The sequence below is a fragment of the Populus euphratica genome, unplaced genomic scaffold (assembly GCF_000495115.2).
Source record: "Populus euphratica unplaced genomic scaffold, PopEup_1.0 scaffold265.1, whole genome shotgun sequence".
Taxonomy (NCBI): domain Eukaryota; kingdom Viridiplantae; phylum Streptophyta; class Magnoliopsida; order Malpighiales; family Salicaceae; genus Populus; species Populus euphratica.
This window is the reverse complement of record NW_011500148.1, coordinates 92,647-113,849: the sequence shown is the minus strand read 5'-3', so window position 1 is coordinate 113,849 and position 21,203 is coordinate 92,647. Positions and strand designations below refer to the sequence as shown.

Below are 21,203 nucleotides of genomic sequence, written 5' to 3'. Positions count from 1 at the left end.
AGGGAAGGGTTAAAAACCCAACAAGAGAACTGGGTCAATCACGAGCAGTATAAAGAAAACTAACGTTAAGGATTTCGAAGCTCAAGAAGAGACAACAAATCAAACAACAGAGATACAAGTCACTTTATGACAAAATTACTTTGGGATTTTGCACAACAAAGAGTACATGCTCAGCAAAGTTATACGTCTTTTGAGCACACAGGCCAGATACCAAGGACATCACAGTTTTCTCAGGATCTCTCAGCTCCTGCAGAGCCAGATATAAGGGATACGAATCCCAAAAACTGACTCCACAAGAACCAGTTCGAATTGAATCATCTATCTACTCCTAAATATCTCACAAGATTTCAGAGTGTCAAAAACTCTGGCACTTATTCCAAAAATCCGATGGCCGAAATGTACTAAGCAAACCTAAATTGCCAATCGAGCTTTCAGTATCTCTCCCCAAACCGGAAGAACACTGAACCAGTGCCAGTGTTATGATCAACAGCATACTCAGCTCGAACTAAACCCAGCTTGACACCAACTCCATAAGATGAACCATGACCCATTCGCCTGTAAACCTCTGTTGGGTTCCCCTTCACATCCTTAGAAGTTCCTAGATCATTGCCATGCTCTGCAAATGCATAAACATGTGTATTTCTCACGGGAATGCGTATCTCTGCTCCGAGCTGGAATCAAAATTGAAAAGACAGATCACATATCTAACTGCAAGTCCACAAATATGATTTATGGGAACAATCATATTTTCCATCCACAAAAAATTAGTTCTCGCAAAGGTTCCATTTTTTGAAGAAACACCTTTAAAGAAAAACATAAAACACAATTCGACTTGTCCTAGCTAAAATGTTGTTTACAGTGATTCTCACCTCAAGAATGTTTCTGGCTGCTCCCAGCTCACCCATGTTGTAACCCCTCACAGAATAAGGTCCCCCGAGAGTAAAAGCATCATAACTCGGAAGGTCTCCAACACAACCACCATAATGGCCATTTAGTACTAGTACAGGTGGTGGTGGTTTCCCAGCACCTTCCTCCACCTCCTTCAACTGGATAAATCGGGTCAATGTCAGCTGGTGACGGTTGAAGAAAGGAAACTTGCTGCCAATGCCAAGGCCTTGGTCCACCTGCAAATCATACATAAAATATGTAGGTTAACCTGGCTGTGAAGAGGTTACATATGAAAATCACACAAATGAGGGCTATATGTTCTTGTACAAGAGGAAAAACCTAGTGTGCACTATCATCCCCAAATTTTCATGATCCCATATGACTAAATCAAACCATAAAATATCTACCAAGTTCAAAGACCAAGCAAGCAGGCTCTATACACAAGAAATAAGGGTCTTTGGCAACTCAAAGAACAGGACTGGGTCAAGTTTGTTCTCAATCAATCCTAGAAAGCTAAATGGAATGTTCTTCAACTAATTAGATCATCGGATCATGTACATTTCTGGTTAGAAAAATGAGCAACCTAACCATGATATTTTAGAACTGGCTCCACCATTCACAATATAACTGTTGTGGATCCCCAAACAACCCCAAAATTAACAGAAGATTCTCTGACCTGGAATACATTCCTATCACCAACTACAGTTCCATTTACAAACTTGGTGTTGTCACGCGTGATGTTTGCCTGTAAAAATGCCATCCGGTCAATGCCAGTGCCACTGAGGGTTGTTGGAGGTCCATCTGCACTAATTCCTCCACTTGGCAATACTCTTTGACCATTTGAAGAGATATGGCTGCTTTCATCGCGTGTTGTTATCTCTTCCATCACTATCCCATAGGTGAATTTGCTCTGGCGGGTAAAATTCTGTTCAACACAACATATGTGCACTCATTAAGAAATCATTTTATTGAATTTAAAGATGCTCACAAGCAGCTAAATTTGGATGTAGAAGAGCAGTCACCTCAGTAATGTTAGCTTTCATGCCAGCCCGGTCAACCCATATAGGAGGGACTTCATCCACTCCTGGCCCACCAGTAAAGACTGGACTCAGTTTCCGGCTGTTGAAGCAGCTTCCACGGAGAGTGCGGTTTCGTGGATTGTATACGCCATCTAAGTATGGATGAACATACTCAAGCTTAAAAGACAGATCATCCTGAGAGAAGATCCATGTACAGTTTAAGTTATAAAATTTCATATAAATTGGTAGTGGATCATTCCTGAGATTTATTGAGAAAAAGAAAATGTGTATCATGAGAAATTACCTGAGCTGAGAAGAAATTGCTGGTAGTTATAGAACCGAGAATGGAGCGATTCAGCCCTTTGATATTCCGATGTTCAAAGGAAACAGTCCCACCAGGCTGGAATGAAGCCTGAAGAGAGGGATATGGAATTCAAATGGAAGTTTGGCATTGAAGCCTCATAACTCTACTAACTACAAACAAGTTCAAATTACATAACTGGACGGACATACATACCAATGTGGGGCGTCCTCCACGTCCAGGAACAATGCTCCACTCTGTACTGACTTCAGCTGATTTTGGCTCCAATTCTTTAAGCTTAATCTCAACAATGATTCCTCCCTCATTCTTCTCATCTGGCCTTGGATTGACTTCAATATTTGAGAACAATGCTAGGGAGTTGATGTTCCTCAAAGCTTGTTTCCCAGCTTCAATGTTAAAAACTTGACCTTGTCGAAGCTGTTAATTAAAAAACACAAAATAAATCAACCTACAAAATGAACAATTAGAAAACATTCATCATCTTAAAAAGTCCACAATATAAAAACAGGGACATGGCCAACGAAGGAGCAGAATCATGAAGGATTATCCTTTATCTATTTCACCAAACAATGTCATTAACTATTAGTATCATAACAGGTAATGCAGCAAAGTAAGGTGCATGAATTCTAGAGTTCCTATGTGCGAGGATCATAATAGATTGTTGAAGAGTTATTCATCACATGAAAATATAATTTAAGAACCTGTCTATTCACTGCTTTTTGTCCATAATATGGAGAAATGTTTTGGAATAGCAGCTGGTTTCTATCACCAGTGAAATAAAGATTTGAAGAAAAACTTCATTGCCAAGTGCACGTTTAAGTGTTTAAGCTTTTAAATAGGAGGCAGTATAGGTATCTTCATTTGAATAGTGAAGAAAACATCAACAAAGAGGGTGAGCATCTTATATCAGATTCTGCTTAAGAGTTCCAGCATAAAACTAAACGACAACAACATAATAATATGCATGCTATAACCTAGTATCCACCAGTAATCACAATCAAAGGACAACACCATGTTCATATCACACGCAAAGAGAGTGAAACACAATGTTGGATTATATCCAATCATCTGCTTTCTGGCTGGCTGTACAAATTAATTAAAGCATACATGTTGATCTAGATTAATACTCGTATGCTTTTCAGCATTCAATCATATCTAAGCAAAATCACTAAAGTAAATCAAAATCATCACCAAAACCATGCATTAGACATAAGCGCTTAATATCTCAATCCTAAGATGAGCAAAAGAAATATTTTCTGTTCACGTTTTACTAGTATCGAGAGACCTGATTTGATGTAATCATGTACTCATGCTCCTTGTTCTACTTAAATTTCGGCAGCAACTCCTGAACACAGAAAAACAAAAACTAACCAAAGACTACAGCCTAGATTGTGCCATTAACTCAATGAGTCATTCACATAGACAATCAAACAGCACCGAGCCAATCATATATCATAATAGGCATTTAGAATAAACAAATTTAGAGGGAAAAAAAAGAATAAAGCCCGTTTCAGTTAACCTGTTTGGGCAACTCTCTCTTGACAACAGGAAGTTGTGTGTTCCCTTCAACAACATTCCCTAACTTATCCTGATACTGAATAACCAATTGAGTAATATCCCCTTCCACAACCTCACAAACCACTTCCTTAGTATTCAAATTCCCAAAATTCACAACTTGAGCACAAGCATAACCTTCATCATGATACCATTTCTGCACTCTATCCCTAATCTTCTGCAGCAACCGAGCACTAACCTTCCCTTGCTCCCTCAACATCTGCAAAACCTCCCTATGCACCTGCGTAGGCAACAAACACGGCCTTGCCTTTTCAATCCTCCTCCTATAATCCTTCTCCTGACTCCTATAATACTCCAACTTCTCCTTATCAGTCATATCTGGATCCATTTCAATCGGTTTCGATTGCTGCATTAATCCAACATTAATGCACCTAAACTTGTCAGCTGATTGCCATGTGCTTTCAGTAAAGGAAATAGTGATCCCTATAGTTCCATCCGGATTTGTCTTCCCTTCCATGTCCACTTTCTCGAACATTCCGCAAGTAGCTAGACTTTCAAGTTCCTTTTGTAACTGAGCTTTTGTGTACACTCCGCCCGGACGGAGTGAAACCATCTCGAAAAAAGAGTCCTCCGTGCCTACAGTGGTCCATCTTCGCCGGTCGAAAAATAGAATTTCCGATAGTTTGTATTTTTTGAAACCGCTAAGCTTGTTTAATTGAACAACAATGTTTGCCGGTAATCCATGCGAGTCCCAATCTTGTGATTGTGACTCATCGGCATTCGCCGAAGCTACAGAAAACAGGTTCTTCCAGAACTCTCCTCCTGATCCTCCGTCTCCGCCGCCGCCACCACCACCTCCGCCGCCCAACCAACTGCCTCCTCCGAACCAGTCTCCACCGCCGCTGTCGATGATGGGAGTGAAGCGGAGGAAGACAGTGGCCACAGCGGCGGTGCCGGAGAAGGTGAGGGCTTTAAGGAGGGAATTTTGGCGTTTTTGTTGTTTGGAGTTGGAGTGGGGTTGAGGGTTTTGTGGTGAAGGAAAAGAGGGAGGGGAAATGAGATCACATTTGATGGAGGAAGCGCGTGGATTGACAGTGGCGCGTTGCTTTCTGCGGGAGGAGAAGATGGTTGTGTTGAGAGGAGCGTTGGTAACGAGGTTGGTGGATGCAGTGAAGGACATGGCTTTTGGGAGGGCGTTATGGAGAGGGAGAACAAGGAATGGCTGCTCTCAACTAGATAATGGCTCAAGTAAAGTCTTTCCTTGCAATTACCATTATAGGGTTAGGCTGGAAGAAACAGAAAAAAGAATCTCGAATTTAGCCCCTGATGCATTACCCCATTATCAATTGAGTATCTAAACCTTTGGTTTCATCAAATTTACCCCAAATATAATTGATATTACACTTCCATCCATATGCTATTAACGCCCCTTGCGCTTGAATTTTTTTTTGAAGTGGTGAAAACAAAAGTAATTGTCACAACATGTAATTAAAATATAATTGATGATTGTTACTGTAAACGCTACAAGGTACGATCGTAATCTCATTGAGAGCTGAAGTGACGGTTGTGATTTCTCGTTGGTGTGGAATTGCAGAATTTTAGCATCTTGGTCCTGCTAAATTCAGCGACTTGGTAGCAGGACTTGGCTTTCATAAACTTTGCGTTATCATTAAATCTTGAAAGTGTGGGAGAAATATAAGATTCTCAATCATTTTGCTCTTCTCTCTAAGAGTCGATTTTTAAAACTGGCTTTCCATGAACTTTACTTTGCCATTAAATCTTGATGTATGGTGGACCTTATTTTGATTATGGTTCTGTTAATTTATGCTTGTAAATTTTGCAACTCTCATTGGAAAAAAAGTGACAATTACTCTACTTTTCTTTTTGTCTTGGAGGTGATTGCAAACAAGATCAATCGTTGCAAAACATTCATTTTCATGGTTAATTCTTGATCCATCTAGAAAATCATGACAGTTTTCTCCCTCGTTTCCATATCTTTTGATCCAAGAATATTTTCTAGTGTATAGTATCTTAAGGTCTCTCTCGTCTTGTGTTTTTCTTCTCGCAATTCATGCAGCCTTGAATTTGATAATCCTGAAAGGCCTGAATGCAGCAATCTTCTCTCTGTATATCAGCTCGTTTCAGGCAAGACAAAAGAAGTATTGTATGTAATTCACATGTTTGCTTTGACAGGTTGCCTTGCTTTATGCCTATTTGTAATTCTTTGACGGTGTATTTTATGTTCAGATCTTTCTTTCTTTAATCTTGGGATAGAAGACTGTTGGCAACTGTCTTTTGAGGAAATGATTGGTCTTATAATTATGGTCATTTGTGAGGGCTTATGATGTTCCACTCTGACCATGTCTGTTGAACACTTATTGTAGGATGCAGCAAAGGAATGCCAGGGTTTGAATTCGGGCTTGTTCAAACCTCTCCTAACAGATGCCTTGAGTGAACATCTACATCCCATTCAGGTTTCTACCTGTATATATGCCTTTCTCTCCTTCAGTAGGGTCAGGAACAGTTAAAAAAGATGTTATGCATAGTTACATAGATCATATTAGAAACCAGAGATTATTGTTGCGTAATTGTAAACGTTTGCCAGTACCAGTGCAACTTGTTAGTAGCATGTGGCCACTAATTGGAGTTTCATGGAAATCTGTTGCTTTCCCTTTTTCACTTGGATTTTGGTCTGAACTGCGATAGTTTGCCTACACATACCAATAAAGTCATAGCCATGAAGTGCTTAGAGAACAGAGAGTATGAAGAAGTCATTTCTCTGCCTTTCTGTATTTTATTCTGAGGTGTCTTGTATTTATTTAATCACGGATAGATGATCTGAAGTTATGTTGCAAATCCTGGCAGTTCGTGAAGCCAAGAAGAAAAAATGATTATGACTTCCCTGTCCTTGCCCCCTCCTCGAGAGTACTACTGCTATTCATATGGACTGTTTATTAGTAAAACAGTCTCTTCATATGCAGGTTTTTTCAGGATAGTGTTGGAGGAAGGTGCCGGTTAAGCTGCAGAGATTGCAGATGCCACTCTAAATAATGTTTACCAGGCAATGGGAATCCTGCGGAGATAAGCAAGGTTTCAGATTTCTGAACGCATAAATCTGAAAATCAACTTCCTTTTCCCAGCATTACATGGGGCATAAGCCTAAAACATTCATTTTATTTAACTTCCACGCGTTTAAATTAATATTTTTCCGGGAACTGTCTCTGCAGAACGGTGGTCAGTTGAAATTTGTACAGAGAAAATATATAGTTTTAATATTTGGATTATTTGTCAGAACATGAACTTATTTAAACTACCAATTCCTTGATAATCAAGTGATGGAAATTCACTTAAATATCTTGCAGGTGCCTGAGAAGAATGTTGGTGTAGATTTTTTGTATTCTATTGATCGAAGACCCATTCATTGGTTGTCTTTCTTCTCAAATTCAAGCGGATGCCATTGTCCTTGGATCTTTAACCAATTCAATGAACAGAGAATCGATTGCAACAATGGGCATTTGATAAGACGCGAACTAAATAGAAAGATGAAATGGATGGTGAGTATAGTTATGGTTCTTGATAAAAAAAATTCCCTTGCTTTCAAAGCGATACGCCAACTTAAGATCAAAATGCACGAGTGTCCATTAAACTATAGGCTTTTATTGGCGTAAATGTACCTTGTTAGCATATCTCGAAGCAGTTAACACATTTCTGCAAGTTTTCTTATGTTTTGGTGATAAATTTCTCCGAGCTGAATGAACTTGGAGAGGATGGCAACATGCTTGGGATAATTTTTAATGAACATGGCGAGGATGGCTGCATGCTTGGGATAATTTTTTTTCCTTGGAAAACCAAACATCCTCGAGAAGAAAAGTAGGGAGGGGTGAGGTTTGATAGAGAGAGAAGTCGGTTGTTTGGATGGACAGAAAGACATCCGAGGAAGGGAGGAAGGTATACCTCTCGTCTTTTCATGACCTAAATTTACACCATCTGATTTGGAGAGACGGAAACACAATCATCTGCCATAGACATCGATATCCATTTTTTTACAGTTTTCTTATCATTTAACTCGGGCTCGGAAATTGAAAAGAAAGTTGAGAGAGAGAAAAAAAGACGAGGGATTGGAGAATCGAGAGAAAAAAAGTAGAGGGACTAAAAGCAAAGGTTTGTTTGTGTCAAGATATCATGATAAAAAAAAAAAAAATCTTATCACGAAACGCAAGAAAGAAGGGCATTCTTCGAAAAAACCAGTACTGGTACTAGTAAAAATGATATCGTTGTTTTCTGCAACGAATCCCTTGCTGACATGGTCACCATCATCAAGCCCAACAAGAATCAGTTACTCTCAGACACATCGGCGGTGTTGTACCTCTAGAACTACAAATGCGTTGTCGTTTCCTATTCCTTTCTCGTTAACTTGTTCCCGTCTTACACAAAAACCAAATGCTCATACCACTACTACTCTTCAGGTCCAGGGTTCTTCTTCTGATTTTAATAAAGAAGAGCAGGAAGAAGAGTATAAGGTATTGACAGCAGTGAAAAGTCAGTACAATGACATTCTAATCGTTGACACTCCTAAAACTAGGATGCTGCTCCTCGACTCCACTCGTAATTTCCTCCTCATTCATCTTTGGGAGGGGGTGCTTTTCTTGTTCTTTAACGTATGATGATGATCATTGATTATACAGATAATGTTCATAGCCTTCTTTACAAGGATGGTCAGAAATGGACTCGTTCGTATTGGGTATGTACGCTATGTTAAGTTTCCTTCCTTTCTAGTTTTTGTTATTTAATAAAAGCAGCAATTCATGTCTTTGTCTGTCCATTTTGATTTTGAACAGTGAAAATTAAAATATACATCAGTTTTAATTTTTACCTGATTGATCAGCTCCATTCGTTATGCAGGATGAATTTGCTAGTTTGCCAGCTATTATTCCACAAGGCCCCGTTGCAATATTTGGCCTGGTAGTTAATTTCATCTCCCTTTAGCGTGTTTATGTTCTTGAACGTATGATTATATTTATCAAGTCAATGAGTTCGCATGTACAGTGAACTTTTCTAATTGTCCAGGGTGGCGGTACAGCTGCGCATTTGATGCTTGATGTGTGGCCTTCATTGCAGCTTGAAGGTTGGGAAATAGATGAAATTGTAAGGACAATGATAGAGTCGTTTAAATTTGATTGCCCTTTTTTCTTTTCCATCCCAATTTGCCTTTTTACCTTTTCAAACATAGCCCCTTCAAACATTTTTCTTTTACTTCTGTTGGACTAATGTTCACTTTGTTCTCATGGAGATTTTTACTGTGCCAAATATAGTTAGAGAATACAGGAAGTTGCTTATGATTCAGCATTGAGATTTAGGGCCAAGTCAATGTCAGTGGATTCCCTAGTTGCTTGTATTGACACAGTCGCCTATGTTCTCAATGAGAAACGTTAGTTATCTTCTTAGTTCTTGCATGTTATTCAGGAAAAAAAAAATCGAAGTAAATTCATGGACTAATCTGAAGTGCTGCAAATAATGACTCGCACCAAAAACCTTCTAACAATAGACTCGGTTATTGTAAAATTATGGACTAAGGAAATTTTCTGTTTTTAAATTTTTGGTGGATTTCTACTGTCAATAGAAAATATTTTCAGCCAACCCTTTCTAACTGCCTTGGCTTAATTTCCTGCAGATTATTTTCTGAGCAAAAAGTGAGGCTAATTGGGAATTTGTTTATTGTTTGTGCAATGATGCTTGCAGTAGCAAAACTCTTTGGTCCTTTTCCATTTAATATTGATTGCCTCCTTACTGAAATGGATCTTTTTGCATTAGTTGATCAATAAAGCAAGAGATTATTTTGGCCTATCGGATCTTGAGAAGCAAACTCAAGCTGGTGGCGTGCTTCATGTTGTTGTTGGTGATGCCCTATGTTCCTTGGAAGATGATGGTAGAAAATATGCTGGTGAGGAGGATAATGACCTGTCTATTTTGGTTTAGAGCATGCATGCAGGATTTGCTCATTTTCTGATTTTACTGTATGGATGTTTGGTCATTAGTATGATTAAGTATTCTTTCTTGCAAGCAAGCCCCCTTGGGGTAATCATGGGTAGGTTTTGAGAAGTGGAGGCAGGTATTGAGGTATGGTTGCTGTAGCAAGCTTGAAGAGAACACCCTGTTATGATATATTTAGGAGGGAAACACAAGTCCTGCTTGACTGTTCATGCCCAAATAACATTCCTCTCAGCTAAAGCTTGATATGTAGCATTTCTTTTTATTACATCCACTTGTATATTAGTTAGTCTTTGCCATTAATTCACTTTTGTTCTGTAAATTTGTATTGTTTGCTTTGTTCAAGCTTTTGGTTTCTTCCTCTTTTCACTAATATATGGCATCAATGTTTTTTCAGGCATTGTCATTGACCTGTTCTGTGGGGGGAAGGTTTTGCCACAGTTACAAGAGGTATGTTCGAAATGTTTTTGTTTCTTATACTATCAGTGGCTAGTTTTGTGGCTTGGTACCTGATTCTTTAATTTTAGTTGCCTGTCAAATTATCACTCTTAATGAAGTCGTTGTCTCATATAAGCACTACAATTTATGATAATTTAATGTGAGGCACTCGAGTCTATACAGCCTTAAATTTTGTTAGTTGTGAGAAGCTAGAAAAACACTTGTAAGCAGGATTTTTTTTATACATATAAAAGAAGGAAGCTAGAATAAACCCCCCCCCCCCCCCCCCCCCCCCCCCCCCCCCCCCCCCCCCCCCCCCCCCCCCCCCCCCCCCCCCCCCCCCCCCCCCCCCCCCCCCCCCCCCCCCCCCCCCCCCCCCCCCCCCCCCCCCCCCCCCCCCCCCCCCCCCCCCCCCCCCCCCCCCCCCCCCCCCCCCCCCCCCCCCCCCCCCCCCCCCCCCCCCCCCCCCCCCCCCCCCCCCCCCCCCCCCCCCCCCCCCCCCCCCCCCCCCCCCCCCCCCCCCCCCCCCCCCCCCCCCCCCCCCCCCCCCCCCCCCCCCCCCCCCCCCCCCCCCAACTCTCCCCCATATATTTGAAGAACATATGCATGTTTATGGTATGAGTTTATGACACTGCAAGAGACAAGAGGAAGCCCATAGACTGTGAGTTTTTAATAGGATTTTTACGGCAGACATCAACTAGTTAATGACTTAAGTTTTTCAGTATCAATCACAGGCTTGACCAAATGTTAATTGCTAGCACTTGCTTCCTCCTTTCCAGGGCATAAAATTTGTTGCTTGCCTTAAGCAAGAATCAAAAGATCATTGAATTTTTCTCCAATTGCATGTTTAACTTCTTAGGGACAAGTACTGCAGGAGTCCTTTGCAATCCCTCCAGAACAGGTATCATGCCGAAGAATATTAAAAAATGACTTTGGTTGAGAACCATTTAGGGGACTGCTAGAAAAATTAAAGGGCAGTGGCCAAAACTTTTTGCACTGGTGGATGGTAGATGTATGTTTGACTGAAAGTTGGAAGCGTTGGCCATGAGGTAGCAGGGAGCGCCAATGTTCTGTTGGTCCATTGCATTTTGTTTGTGTATCTGTTATCCTTCTAGAAATATGAAGGTTAAATTGTTACAAGTTTCCATATCTGAAAAGGATGCTAACCTCAGCTTGAAGTGTTTCTGCCATAATGTGAAAGAACTTCCAAAAGCATAATTCCAGGACTTCATGGTCTGATGGTTACAAATATTAGCTTTTTTCACTAGCAAAGATCTCTAGTCTATTATGCACTTACATGTTATCACTGAGTGCAAGTTAGAGGGTGTAACCCTCGTTAAGTTCGGGTATGCTACCATGGATTCTATAATTCAAATGTGAGTTTTCTTCAGAAACATAAATCTGTATATCCCTTGATCTTGCCACTACTTTTTTCTCCTTTGTTAGTGCCATGTATAACAGTTTTACATATCTAAACTCGGTAATTGTGCTTGACAGGTAGCAACTTGGCTGGAAATGAAGGGTAGATTGATACCTGATGGTCGCCTTATGGTGAACTGTGGAGGCATTGAAGAATCAGATGCTATAAATGAAAGAAATACTAAATCAGTTGATAATGCTTGGGTTGAAAATCCAACCATCAAGGTTTTGTGTGAAGCATTTCCTGGACAAGTATGGCATTTACTTTACTGACATTTGATACAATTGCATTTTTTCTGATTCATCAAATTTTAACCGAAGACAACCAGGAATTCTTCATTTTGTTTCGCATTTTGTTTTGGTAGTGGTTATGGGAGCGAGGGTTGCTTTCCTACATCGAAATGAAGGGAGTATAAATTGTTGGGACTTCAAAAACAAAACCAGTAGTTTGTGTACTTACATATATCTCAAGGTTGTGTATATAATTTATCCTTCAGTAAAATTAAAACCCCCTACACATGCCTGATTTTTTAAAATGGTTGAAAACCGGTCAGCATATTGAAACCTGCTTGAACTATTTTTTGGTTTTCCAGATTCAAGCTACTACTAGTGGAGAGCTGTATTTTTCTATGCTTTGAACATTAAAAAAAAATTACTCATCTGTCCTTCAAAGTCCAAACATTGCAAAAACTAGGCTGTTTGAACCATGTGTGATGTCATTGTTTTGCCTTTGAAACAGTTAAAAAGCAATATTTAATTCAGACTTGAAAATTGGAATACACTGCTTTCAAGTTGAATTTCCCGTATAAATTGCTGTAGGATACGTCATTAAGATTCCTTGTTCAGTAATTAAACAAAATGTGGAATCAATTTTTAGATGTGCTTAAATGCTTGCCTAACTGCCCCAAAGTTTCTATGTGAACTGGCATTTGCTTAGTGTTCTTAAAGACAACAATAAGTTTACAGTTAGATTGAAATTTGACTGCTCAGCTAAGCTGGAAGAGAGTTCCAGAGAGTGAAGGTGCAAATTATCTTGCATTGACGGGACCCTTGCCTGATTTGACCTCATGGTCTGCTACGGTCCCAGACCATTTGAGTGCAACTGTTAGCAAATGGAGGCCTTGCAGCCCTCTTCCGTGATGGAGATTTTTTTTCTTAGCAGGGTTATATTGCAGCCAAACCAGTTTGTTGAGAAACTATACAGTCAGATTTGAATACCTCTCAATCAGCCATTCAAATGATAGATCTTAAGCTAACCACGAGTGTACCATGATATTTTTAATACAATTTTTTGCATTTTTTCCTTCCTTTCATGTTGTACTTCTCTTCAATCAACTATTCTCTTACAGTCAGGAGATGTAGTCTCATCGTGTTTCATATTGTGGAGCATCTCTGGATGGTTTCTTGAGGAGATATTATGCCCATCATCTTTTATATCAAACACTAGTTGCCAATAGATTTCTGAAATGATTGTTCTTTGTTGCCATTGTATATCGCAGTTTCAGTGATGGTACTAAGCTCTTTCCCTTTTCAACTTTATGTTTTCCTTGAATAAGAAGTCCTTATCCACAAGGGAGAAAACTTCTTATCAGTCCATGGATCTTTAATAGAAGGGCATATCTTATTTTATGATTTCTTTTTGCAGAACAATTCTTCCAGCGTATCAGTTTGATTTGCCTGCAAATATTCTTCTTTGTATTTGTATCTCCCTGCCATAATCTACTTAGGGTTTGTCATTAGTTTGTTTCTCTTACTGTTGACTGCAATAGCATGTGTAACTGAAATATTCTAGTATGTATGTATTCATAATTCTCAAAAGAACATTACTGCTGTATTTCCCACCGTTTATACACTATCAAAACATTGCCGAACTTGTGCATCCGTGGAATGAGTGAGAGTAGGGACGGTGTCCATTTACTCCTTCCATTGTCCATGCATCCTGGTCTCCATGCTTCTCTCAGAGTAAAACCTTAAGCTTAACCCGTGCTCTGTTTGCTGACTGGTTTTGAAGGAAGGAGGGATAACCAGTCTGGAACAGGGCACCTTTATGAATTTTCCAGAGCCTGTTCAGTCTGCACAAGGTTAAAACCAGCATCCTGGGATCTCTCCCTCACTGGAAAGTGGCAACACATTGCATTTCCAGGAGGCTGTTTCAACTTAGTCTAGCGGAGACCTGAATTATAGAGAACGCAACAAATCCGGGATGCTTCTACGACGTTAGTGTGCTTCAGCAGCAGTCTAGGCAAACTAGAGTGATTTTCATTGCAGTTAAAACACCATCTTAACCAGAAGGCTTATAAAGTATGGTACAACTGTAAATTACAACAGGCTTTCCTGTTTAAAAGACCAGGATCAAGCTCTATTTTATCTGCCATTCCTCTCAAAGCTAACTCCTACCAAATACTCAACTTACTGTACAAAGCAGATCCTAAGACACTACTGGAGCATCATGGGAACAAGTATCACTCAAGAAAAAAAAAAAAAGATCCTCTAATAAAGGGCAGGACCGGAGTTTAGGCATGCACACCATTGCAATTGCTGTATCTACCGTCTGCCGGTATCTTTGCAAACTTGGTTGCATTTCCATTCTGGTAGAGGCTTATTTTTTTGGCCATTCCTTTGGGAATCTTGTGAGCGTGTAGGAGAGGATCTAGCTGGCCACATGCTGCTGCTATCAGGCCTTCAATTCGAAAGGTTGATTATCAAAAGTCAATGTCAAGACATTAAAAAAAAAAAAAAAGAGTAGTTTTTGGTTCAAGACGAGAAAAAAATATTAGACTCGCAATATGGAGAAGAGTGAGAGATGAACCTAAGAATAGTGCAGAAGGTTTCCCAGGTCTTGACTTGAATTCAGGGTGGAATTGAGTACCAATATAGTAAGGATGATTAGGCAGCTCAACTATCTGTCAACGAGCCAAATTTAACTTGGAGTAACTGTAGGGAACTATTGATCCTAAAGCAATTTGAAAAAAATGGAGAACAGAAGTTTGCAGGTACAGAACCGCGTACCTCCATGCGTTGGCCAGTTTCATCCTTGCCGGTGAATGAGAGCCCGGCATCTTCCAGGGATGATACCATATCAGGATTCACCTGCACCAATAAGACTTTTTTATCATTTCTCGAGCAACTATCTACTTACATGGAAAAGATACGCATCTTGAGTTCTTGACGCCCCATACCTCGTATCTGTGACGATGTCTCTCATCAACAAAACCTCTATTACCATACCTGACAGAATCCAGAATTCAGGGTTTAGCCAATCTCGGATATTCACAAGTAAACAGTATTGATCTACTTGTTGCATACATATTTCAGATTGGTAATATGAAAAACAGACTTTTACATCATCAAAACTTATCATTTACATGAATATGGCACTGCCATATCAATATCTGTTGTCAAGCCACTCAATTACTTACAATTTTGCCGATTTGGAGTCCATGACTTGGAAATATGTCCTCCTTGACCCAAGACGCATGGTGCCTCCCAAGTGGGTTTTTGAGCCCTGTTGATGAGGAAAAATGTCAGACTAAACTAGAAAACGCCGACGACCAGTTGGCTATGTAGTTCAAAATTGAGGGGACACTATAAAAACCTCGGGCATGAATACAACGCAGGGACTCTTGGTGTCAGGATCAAATTCCGTGCTGTTAGCATCTTGCAGACCAAGGATAGATCGTGCAAACTCAATGACGGCAATTTGCATTCCCAGACAGATTCCAAGGAATGGAATTCTGTTCTCTCGCGCATACTTGGCTGCAAGAATTTTCCCTTCTACACCTCTGTCACCAAACCCTCCTGGGACAAGAACACCATCTGCACCCTGCAGACATAGGCTAGTCAGACGGCTACGAAAGAAAGTAAGCAGAACTTTGAGGGCTAGTATTAAAAATGAAAACTAGCTTCACGCATCTGACCATTAGCAATACAAACCTTTAACAACTTCCATGCAGCCTTATATGCATCAGGATTCTGCACGAGGAGCATTCAAGCCAAGAAGTGAAGCAAGGAATAAAGATTAGTCTATACGATATCAGTACTCCGATTACTAACCTCTCTTGCAGTTTCATCCTCAATATCGCTAGCTGGAACCCAGTCCACAACAAGTTTCTTGCGGAGAGAAACAGATGCATGCAAAAGAGCCTGCCAGCGGTAAAATAACTTTTATCACCGGGAAAACACCATAATATTATCTTTATTATGGAAATAAATGCATATTACATTCGCATAACATTTCAAGGGGCACGAATCAACAATTACAAGTTTTGACGATTGTGAAATTATGAATGATGAAAAGCTTCATGACAGATAGTTGCAGAATATGTCTCACATTTCTAGGACTCCTTTTGACGCATTTCAATTGAAGTTTGCGTGCATGAAGAAAGAAATATTGTAAAATTAATTCACCAAATAACAGCACAAGGAGGACAGCAGAAATCCAAAGACATGCAATGCGTCTATAACAAAATCAGTGTTTTACGAAAGGTAGTTAAGTGGTTAGATACAGGCTGTTTGGTTCAAAGTCTGACATCTATTGTTCAAAGTACGGCAGAGCAGCAGCAACCTCAGGGATAAACATTAAAGACTTCATCGCATGACCACGAGAAACTTCCCACAGAAACGGTAATTCTGAGCTTTAAAAAGGAAATGATAGATATAAGCGAACCTTCAGCAAGGAAAGGTAGGAATCTGAAAGCCCTGTATACTTCCCAACAACGGCAATTCGAACCTGCAATTCACAACTCAGTACATAAAGCTCAGGTAGAAATTGCTAAATATGTGAATTGAAATTTGCTAAGACCCACTGGTTCAAGTAACATGTCGCAGAATTCAGCCCTAGAGGTCCATTCCTTTAAATTGGGCTCCCTGGCAACTCTGTAAATTACAAGACAATAATTTAAGGATGTCAGCAAATGGAAGATATCACGCAATGCATTATAGAGCGGGGAAACAATGATAAGTGGGATCACTTGACAAACCCATGAAGGTTCAGCGCTCCCAAAATTCCTTCATGAGCCTTCTGATCCTAATTGAGAAGAAACAAACCATAGTTTAAGAATTAGAAGCTAAGCAATGGAATGAATGTCAAAAGGACTACAAGTGTACTCACTCTTAAAAGCGAAGGAAGGTGCCAGATGTTGGGAACATCATAGAGAGTGATGATATTTTCTGCCTGGAAAACTCGGGGTCTCAATAAACTTGCAAAGTAGACAAGAAAATATTCTAGTAACATGCATGGAAAGGTTTATCCTTGTAATCAACTTACTGGGACATGGCAAAATTGAGAGATTTTCTGCTTTACGTTCTCTTCAAGTGCCTGTAAAAGAGATTCAAGTCCATAATCTGAAGTTCGCAGAACTCACAATCACTACAAGCTCGCATGTGTTCGTGTGTGAAAGACCGAGAGAATTACCGATGTGCTGCGACAAGCTAAGATATTTGGTGTCAAACCTAAGCTTCTCAGCCCCCGAACACTGTGCTGAGTTGGTTTTGTTTTCTGAAAAGAGTAAATACACTGTCTTTTATAATTTGTTATATGGACTAAAATGATCCACAGACAATCATCTTTTATCCACTCAATATATGCAGAGACAATATTCTAAGCAGCTTACCTGTTCACCAACAGCACTTATAACAGGCACAAGGCTGACATGAATCAAGCAGAAGTTGCCAGCGCCTGTGAAACGAGCATTAATTAGAACAAGTCGACTGGTTAGAAGATGCAAAGGCAAGAAGAGTCTCAAACTGCATCATGTAAAGTTTCGTAGGTAGTGGTCTTACCCACTCGGTATGAAAACTGCCCTAGAGCCTCAGTAAATGGCATGGACTCAATATCTCCTGCACACAGGAAAGTTTCTAGTGACACAGAAAAAAATGGAGAACAGCTCATGATCCATTCATCAAGAAAGATATTGTTAATTTACCTATAGTTCCACCCAATTCAATGACACAAACATCAGCGGGACCAGGCTGTCCGTCAACTGGTATCAATGCCACGCGTTCAATCCACTCTTGAATGGCATCTGTGATGTGAGGGACAACCTGCAGTTTGCAAAAATACATAAAGAAGATGAACTATACATGGAAAGTTTATGGTAAGCTGCAGGACAATGTAACAGACAAACTCAGCTAGAGAAAAACCTGCACAGTTTTTCCCAGATAATCTCCCCTTCTTTCTTTGTCAATAACAGCCTGCAATTCAACAGGAAAAAGGGATAACTAGCTTCAGTAACAAGGTGTCAGCTACTTCTAATGATCTTAGTTTTTTCCAGCTAAAAAATGTGTAATACACATAGAAACATTAAGTTTAAACAACTTGCCTGGTAAATCTTTCCCGTAGTGATATTATTATCGCGTGTCAGCTTGATATCTAGAAACCTCTCGTAATTTCCAAGGTCCAGGTCCACCTTTACAGCAAGATAAGCAAGTCATTTCTTTCGGTCTAGATCAATTTCCTATCTTTCATAAAAGTAAACAGTCTGATTTCGTCTTTTTCTGTTTTCACTCATAAAGAGTAAGAAATGTATTAGTCCACAGGTTTAATGGGTATGATCTAGCATGATCGTATATGGTAACCAGAAACAGAGAGAAGGGCATGAGAATCATCCAAGAGTAATTTTAAACAGATTCCATTTATTTTACTGCTATGGACTCCAATACCGAAGGCATACGGAGGCCAATCTTTTGAATTACAGGGAATTCCTCTCAAGGATGTGGAGTCCAAAAAATTTATCTGCATGCATAAGCTGCTATTTTGCTTTCTCAGAGAACCCCCTCAATAAAATCTTCTTGAGAACATAGAAAAATATATAAAGGAAACTTATCTACCTCTCCACCATCATCTAGGACATACACTTCTCCATGCTCAAAGGGTGACATTGTTCCGGCATCAGTGTTTAAGTATGGATCTGAATTGACAAGGAAAGATATTCAAGAAATTATTACCATGAACAACAATCTTAAGTGTCCTAAAGAAGTAGAGAAAATAGCGACACCTTCTTATCCTAATTGAGACATTATGATTATTTTAATGAATAATGGAAAAGAAATCAAGAAGACCCCATCGAAAGATCATAGAACAGTGCAAAGCAACAAAACTTAAGAACAAGAAAACTTCCTATGGAGTTTTAACCAAACTCGATATAGGCCCATTTCCAGAAATCAAAGAAATGAAAATGAAACGGAAACTTGTCTTTTTACCAAATATTTAACTTTATAACCTCCAAAAAGTGGAAGTCCTGATTACAAGTCCAGAGGAGGAGGAGACACTTGTCAAAGATTTATTTTCAGAAGTCAATGGGTAAAAAGGAAGGAAAAAAAGAGGGTAGGATTTCTATGCAGTGAACATGAGATTTGGTTGGAGAGGAGAAGCACAAGAGGGTGTAGCTGTATTTTCTCTTTAGGAGTAACAGTAAACCTGGAAAGAAAATGAAATAGAAAGGAAGGTGCAGAAGAACAGAGCAGACCAATCTTGATAGAAGTAACACGAAGTCCACAGGCCTTGAGAAGAACACCAACACTACTTGCTGTCACTCCTTTCCCAAGTCCACTCACTACTCCTCCAGTAACCAACACGTACTTCATTTTCTTCATCCCCCCCCCTTCTTTGTTCATCTTCAACTGTACCCTATGAAGTTTCCATTTTTCACAAAAACGAGATCAACAGAAGAAGCAAAACAAGGTAGCCAGCAAACAATAACTAAAGATAAGAAGCACTGTTACAGAAAGGAATATTAGAAGAAGGATAAAAGACCTTTGTTATAGTTTCCGTGAACTTAAACCACCTAAAGAAAGAAGAAGAGAATGTTTGGTAATGATTAGAGTTCAGGGCCTTGTTCGGTAAGCAGGAGGGTATCCTTTCACTGAAGAAGGAAGCTGAAAAAAGGGTTGAAAACAGAAACAGGGTTTGGATTATGGAAAGTGTAGCTAGTAACAAAATGTATGATTGATGAAGAAGGAAGATAGATAGAATGGAATGAAAATGGTTTAGCATTGGCGGCTTTTTATATGCATTTGGCAGGTGGTCACCCCGCTTTTTCCTTGGCTCGCACAGTAAAAAAAAAAAGAAGAAGAAATTCTAAAACTAACATAGCAAAAAAAAAAAAAAAATCTAAATTAAGACAGTAAGTGATACTTGCATATAAAATACATGCCCAATTGTGTTTACCCATGCTACATGGGTCAACTAACAATTTTCCATTTTTCCATTTCTTTCTCAAATAATTAAACTATAAAAAAGTCTAACATGCAATTTTTATAAACATGTAATTACATTAAAAAAATATTCTAATAAAAAAAAGAGAAAAGAGAAAAGAAAATAAAAAAAAAAGCTTCATAGAAACACCAAATCTCTAATGATGAACCTCTCAATACCACATGAAATATATCGATGGAATGAATCTATAAATACTATGAAAAGCCAACTTTAGAGCTAATGATAAGTCACAAGTGCGGTCTAAAAGCAATAACATGCTCACTTGTTGTCATCTTATCATCAGTTTCGACGTTAACTTTTCATGGTGTCTAGGATTCGTGGTGTTGATATATTTCTATTGAGATTTTCATCATCAAAGCTTTAGGCCCTATCTGTTTACTGAAAAGTAGTTTTTTTTTGGAAAATGAATTTCAGGAAAATGAATTATTTTCTAATGTTTAGTGGTGTAATGAAAAATAAGTTGGAAAATACTTTCTAGTGTTTAGTTATGTCATGGAAAATGAGCTAGAAAACAACTTATTAATATTTTATTTTTCTCAAGTTTATTAAAATAACGAGGAACAAATCTTACAAATTAAAAAGTTCAATGAGAATGAAATTAAAAAAATATATATAATTTCATAAATTATCTCAAATAAAATAAATAATAATTAAAATAATAAAGATCAAATCTAAAAAATTAAAAAAAAAAGATGAAGAAATTAAAATTATAATAATTAACATTTCATAAATTATTTCAAATAAAATAAGTAACAATCAAAAGAATGAGAACCAAATTTGATAAATAAAAAATTTCAATAAAAAAATAATAAGAAAAAGACAAATAATAATTATAAAAATGAGGACCAAAGTTAATATAAAAATTAAATTTTAAGAGAAGAAATTGAAAAATAAATATTCAAAATATATATAGCAATCAAAAGTTTGAGAACTAATTTTGATGTAATCAGAAAATAATATAATATTTTTAAATTTTCACAATTTTTGGAAAGTGTTTTATGTCCAAATTTTCTAGAAAAACACTTTCTTGAAAACCAAATCAAATTTTTCTTCGACTGGAAAGTGTTTTTCGTTGACTAACTTTTCTAATGACAAACAAACACGGGAAACTTTGAAAAATAATTTTTTTAAAATCACTTTTAAGAAAACAAACACAATCTTAGTGTATTCACAACTCCTCTTTCACTCCATTTCTTTTTAATGTCCCTCTCATTTCTTGTTTTTTTTTTTATCATGTTAATTTTTTAACTATTAGATCATTTTTGTTTTTATCATGTCACATCTTAATTTATAAAAATCATGTTCGACTTTTGTATAACTCAATTATTTGCGAAATAAAGGAAAGAATGGCAATTTAATAGTTGCATATGTGGCTAATGCACAACACACCTAGTTGTTC

The 21,203-nt window shown here is 38.6% G+C and overlaps 3 protein-coding genes across 5 annotated transcripts; 1 reads left to right on the top strand and 2 right to left on the bottom strand.

The window, feature by feature from the left end:
• Positions 1-72: 72 nt before the first annotated feature.
• On the bottom strand, positions 73-5,011 carry LOC105110831 (protein TOC75-3, chloroplastic-like). Its single transcript, XM_011006005.1, has 7 exons — positions 3,749-5,011; positions 2,425-2,646; positions 2,212-2,319; positions 1,911-2,102; positions 1,565-1,813; positions 870-1,124; positions 73-671 (listed from the first exon to the last, which is right to left on the bottom strand). Exons 1-7 carry the CDS (start codon positions 4,922-4,924, stop codon positions 432-434), a joined length of 2,442 nt encoding a protein of 813 aa, XP_011004307.1. The 5' UTR covers positions 4,925-5,011; the 3' UTR covers positions 73-431.
• A 2,929-nt stretch (positions 5,012-7,940) lies between these two features.
• LOC105110830 (uncharacterized) lies at positions 7,941-13,218 on the top strand. Of its 2 annotated transcripts, none has more exons than XM_011006003.1 (8): positions 7,941-8,349; positions 8,430-8,485; positions 8,647-8,706; positions 8,812-8,889; positions 9,556-9,685; positions 10,130-10,182; positions 11,668-11,841; positions 12,580-13,218. In XM_011006003.1, the coding sequence occupies exons 1-8, from the start codon at positions 8,010-8,012 to the stop codon at positions 12,727-12,729; spliced, it is 1,041 nt and encodes a 346-aa protein (XP_011004305.1). In that variant the 5' UTR covers positions 7,941-8,009; the 3' UTR covers positions 12,730-13,218. The 2 variants fall into 2 exon arrangements, with proteins under 2 accessions (XP_011004305.1, XP_011004306.1); XM_011006004.1 differs by lacking the exon at positions 12,580-13,218 and adding an exon at positions 11,955-12,294.
• A 597-nt stretch (positions 13,219-13,815) lies between these two features.
• LOC105110828 (CTP synthase-like) lies at positions 13,816-19,581 on the bottom strand. Of its 2 annotated transcripts, none has more exons than XM_011006001.1 (22): positions 19,343-19,581; positions 19,056-19,216; positions 18,418-18,497; positions 17,910-17,996; positions 17,731-17,781; positions 17,514-17,631; positions 17,371-17,427; positions 17,202-17,266; positions 17,003-17,086; positions 16,856-16,906; positions 16,700-16,762; positions 16,560-16,615; positions 16,395-16,464; positions 16,256-16,318; positions 15,643-15,732; positions 15,523-15,561; positions 15,185-15,412; positions 15,009-15,094; positions 14,769-14,817; positions 14,599-14,679; positions 14,399-14,492; positions 13,816-14,269 (listed from the first exon to the last, which is right to left on the bottom strand). In XM_011006001.1, exons 2-22 carry the CDS (start codon positions 19,201-19,203, stop codon positions 14,103-14,105), a joined length of 1,827 nt encoding a protein of 608 aa, XP_011004303.1. In that variant the 5' UTR covers positions 19,204-19,216; positions 19,343-19,581; the 3' UTR covers positions 13,816-14,102. The 2 variants fall into 2 exon arrangements, with proteins under 2 accessions (XP_011004303.1, XP_011004304.1); XM_011006002.1 differs by having other exon boundaries at positions 16,569-16,615.
• Between the last annotated feature and the right edge of the window lie 1,622 nt (positions 19,582-21,203).

Coding starts and splice junctions, on each gene's coding strand:
- LOC105110831 (XM_011006005.1), bottom strand. CDS start 4,924: ATGTCCTTCACTGCATCCACCAACCTCGTTACCAACGCTCCTCTCAAC. Junction 1,814..1,910: donor TGAAAGCTAACATTACTGAG/GTGACTGCTCTT, acceptor TGTGTTGAACAG/AATTTTACCCGCCAGAGCAA. Junction 672..869: donor CAGCCAGAAACATTCTTGAG/GTGAGAATCACT, acceptor TTTTGATTCCAG/CTCGGAGCAGAGATACGCAT.
- LOC105110830 (XM_011006003.1), top strand. CDS start 8,010: ATGATATCGTTGTTTTCTGCAACGAATCCCTTGCTGACATGGTCACCA. Junction 8,486..8,646: donor AATGGACTCGTTCGTATTGG/GTATGTACGCTA, acceptor TTCGTTATGCAG/GATGAATTTGCTAGTTTGCC. Junction 11,842..12,579: donor GTGAAGCATTTCCTGGACAA/GTATGGCATTTA, acceptor TTGACTGCTCAG/CTAAGCTGGAAGAGAGTTCC.
- LOC105110828 (XM_011006001.1), bottom strand. CDS start 19,203: ATGAACAAAGAAGGGGGGGGGATGAAGAAAATGAAGTACGTGTTGGTT. Junction 15,733..16,255: donor CCTACCTTTCCTTGCTGAAG/GTTCGCTTATAT, acceptor TACCGCTGGCAG/GCTCTTTTGCATGCATCTGT. Junction 15,413..15,522: donor CTGCATGGAAGTTGTTAAAG/GTTTGTATTGCT, acceptor CTATGTCTGCAG/GGTGCAGATGGTGTTCTTGT.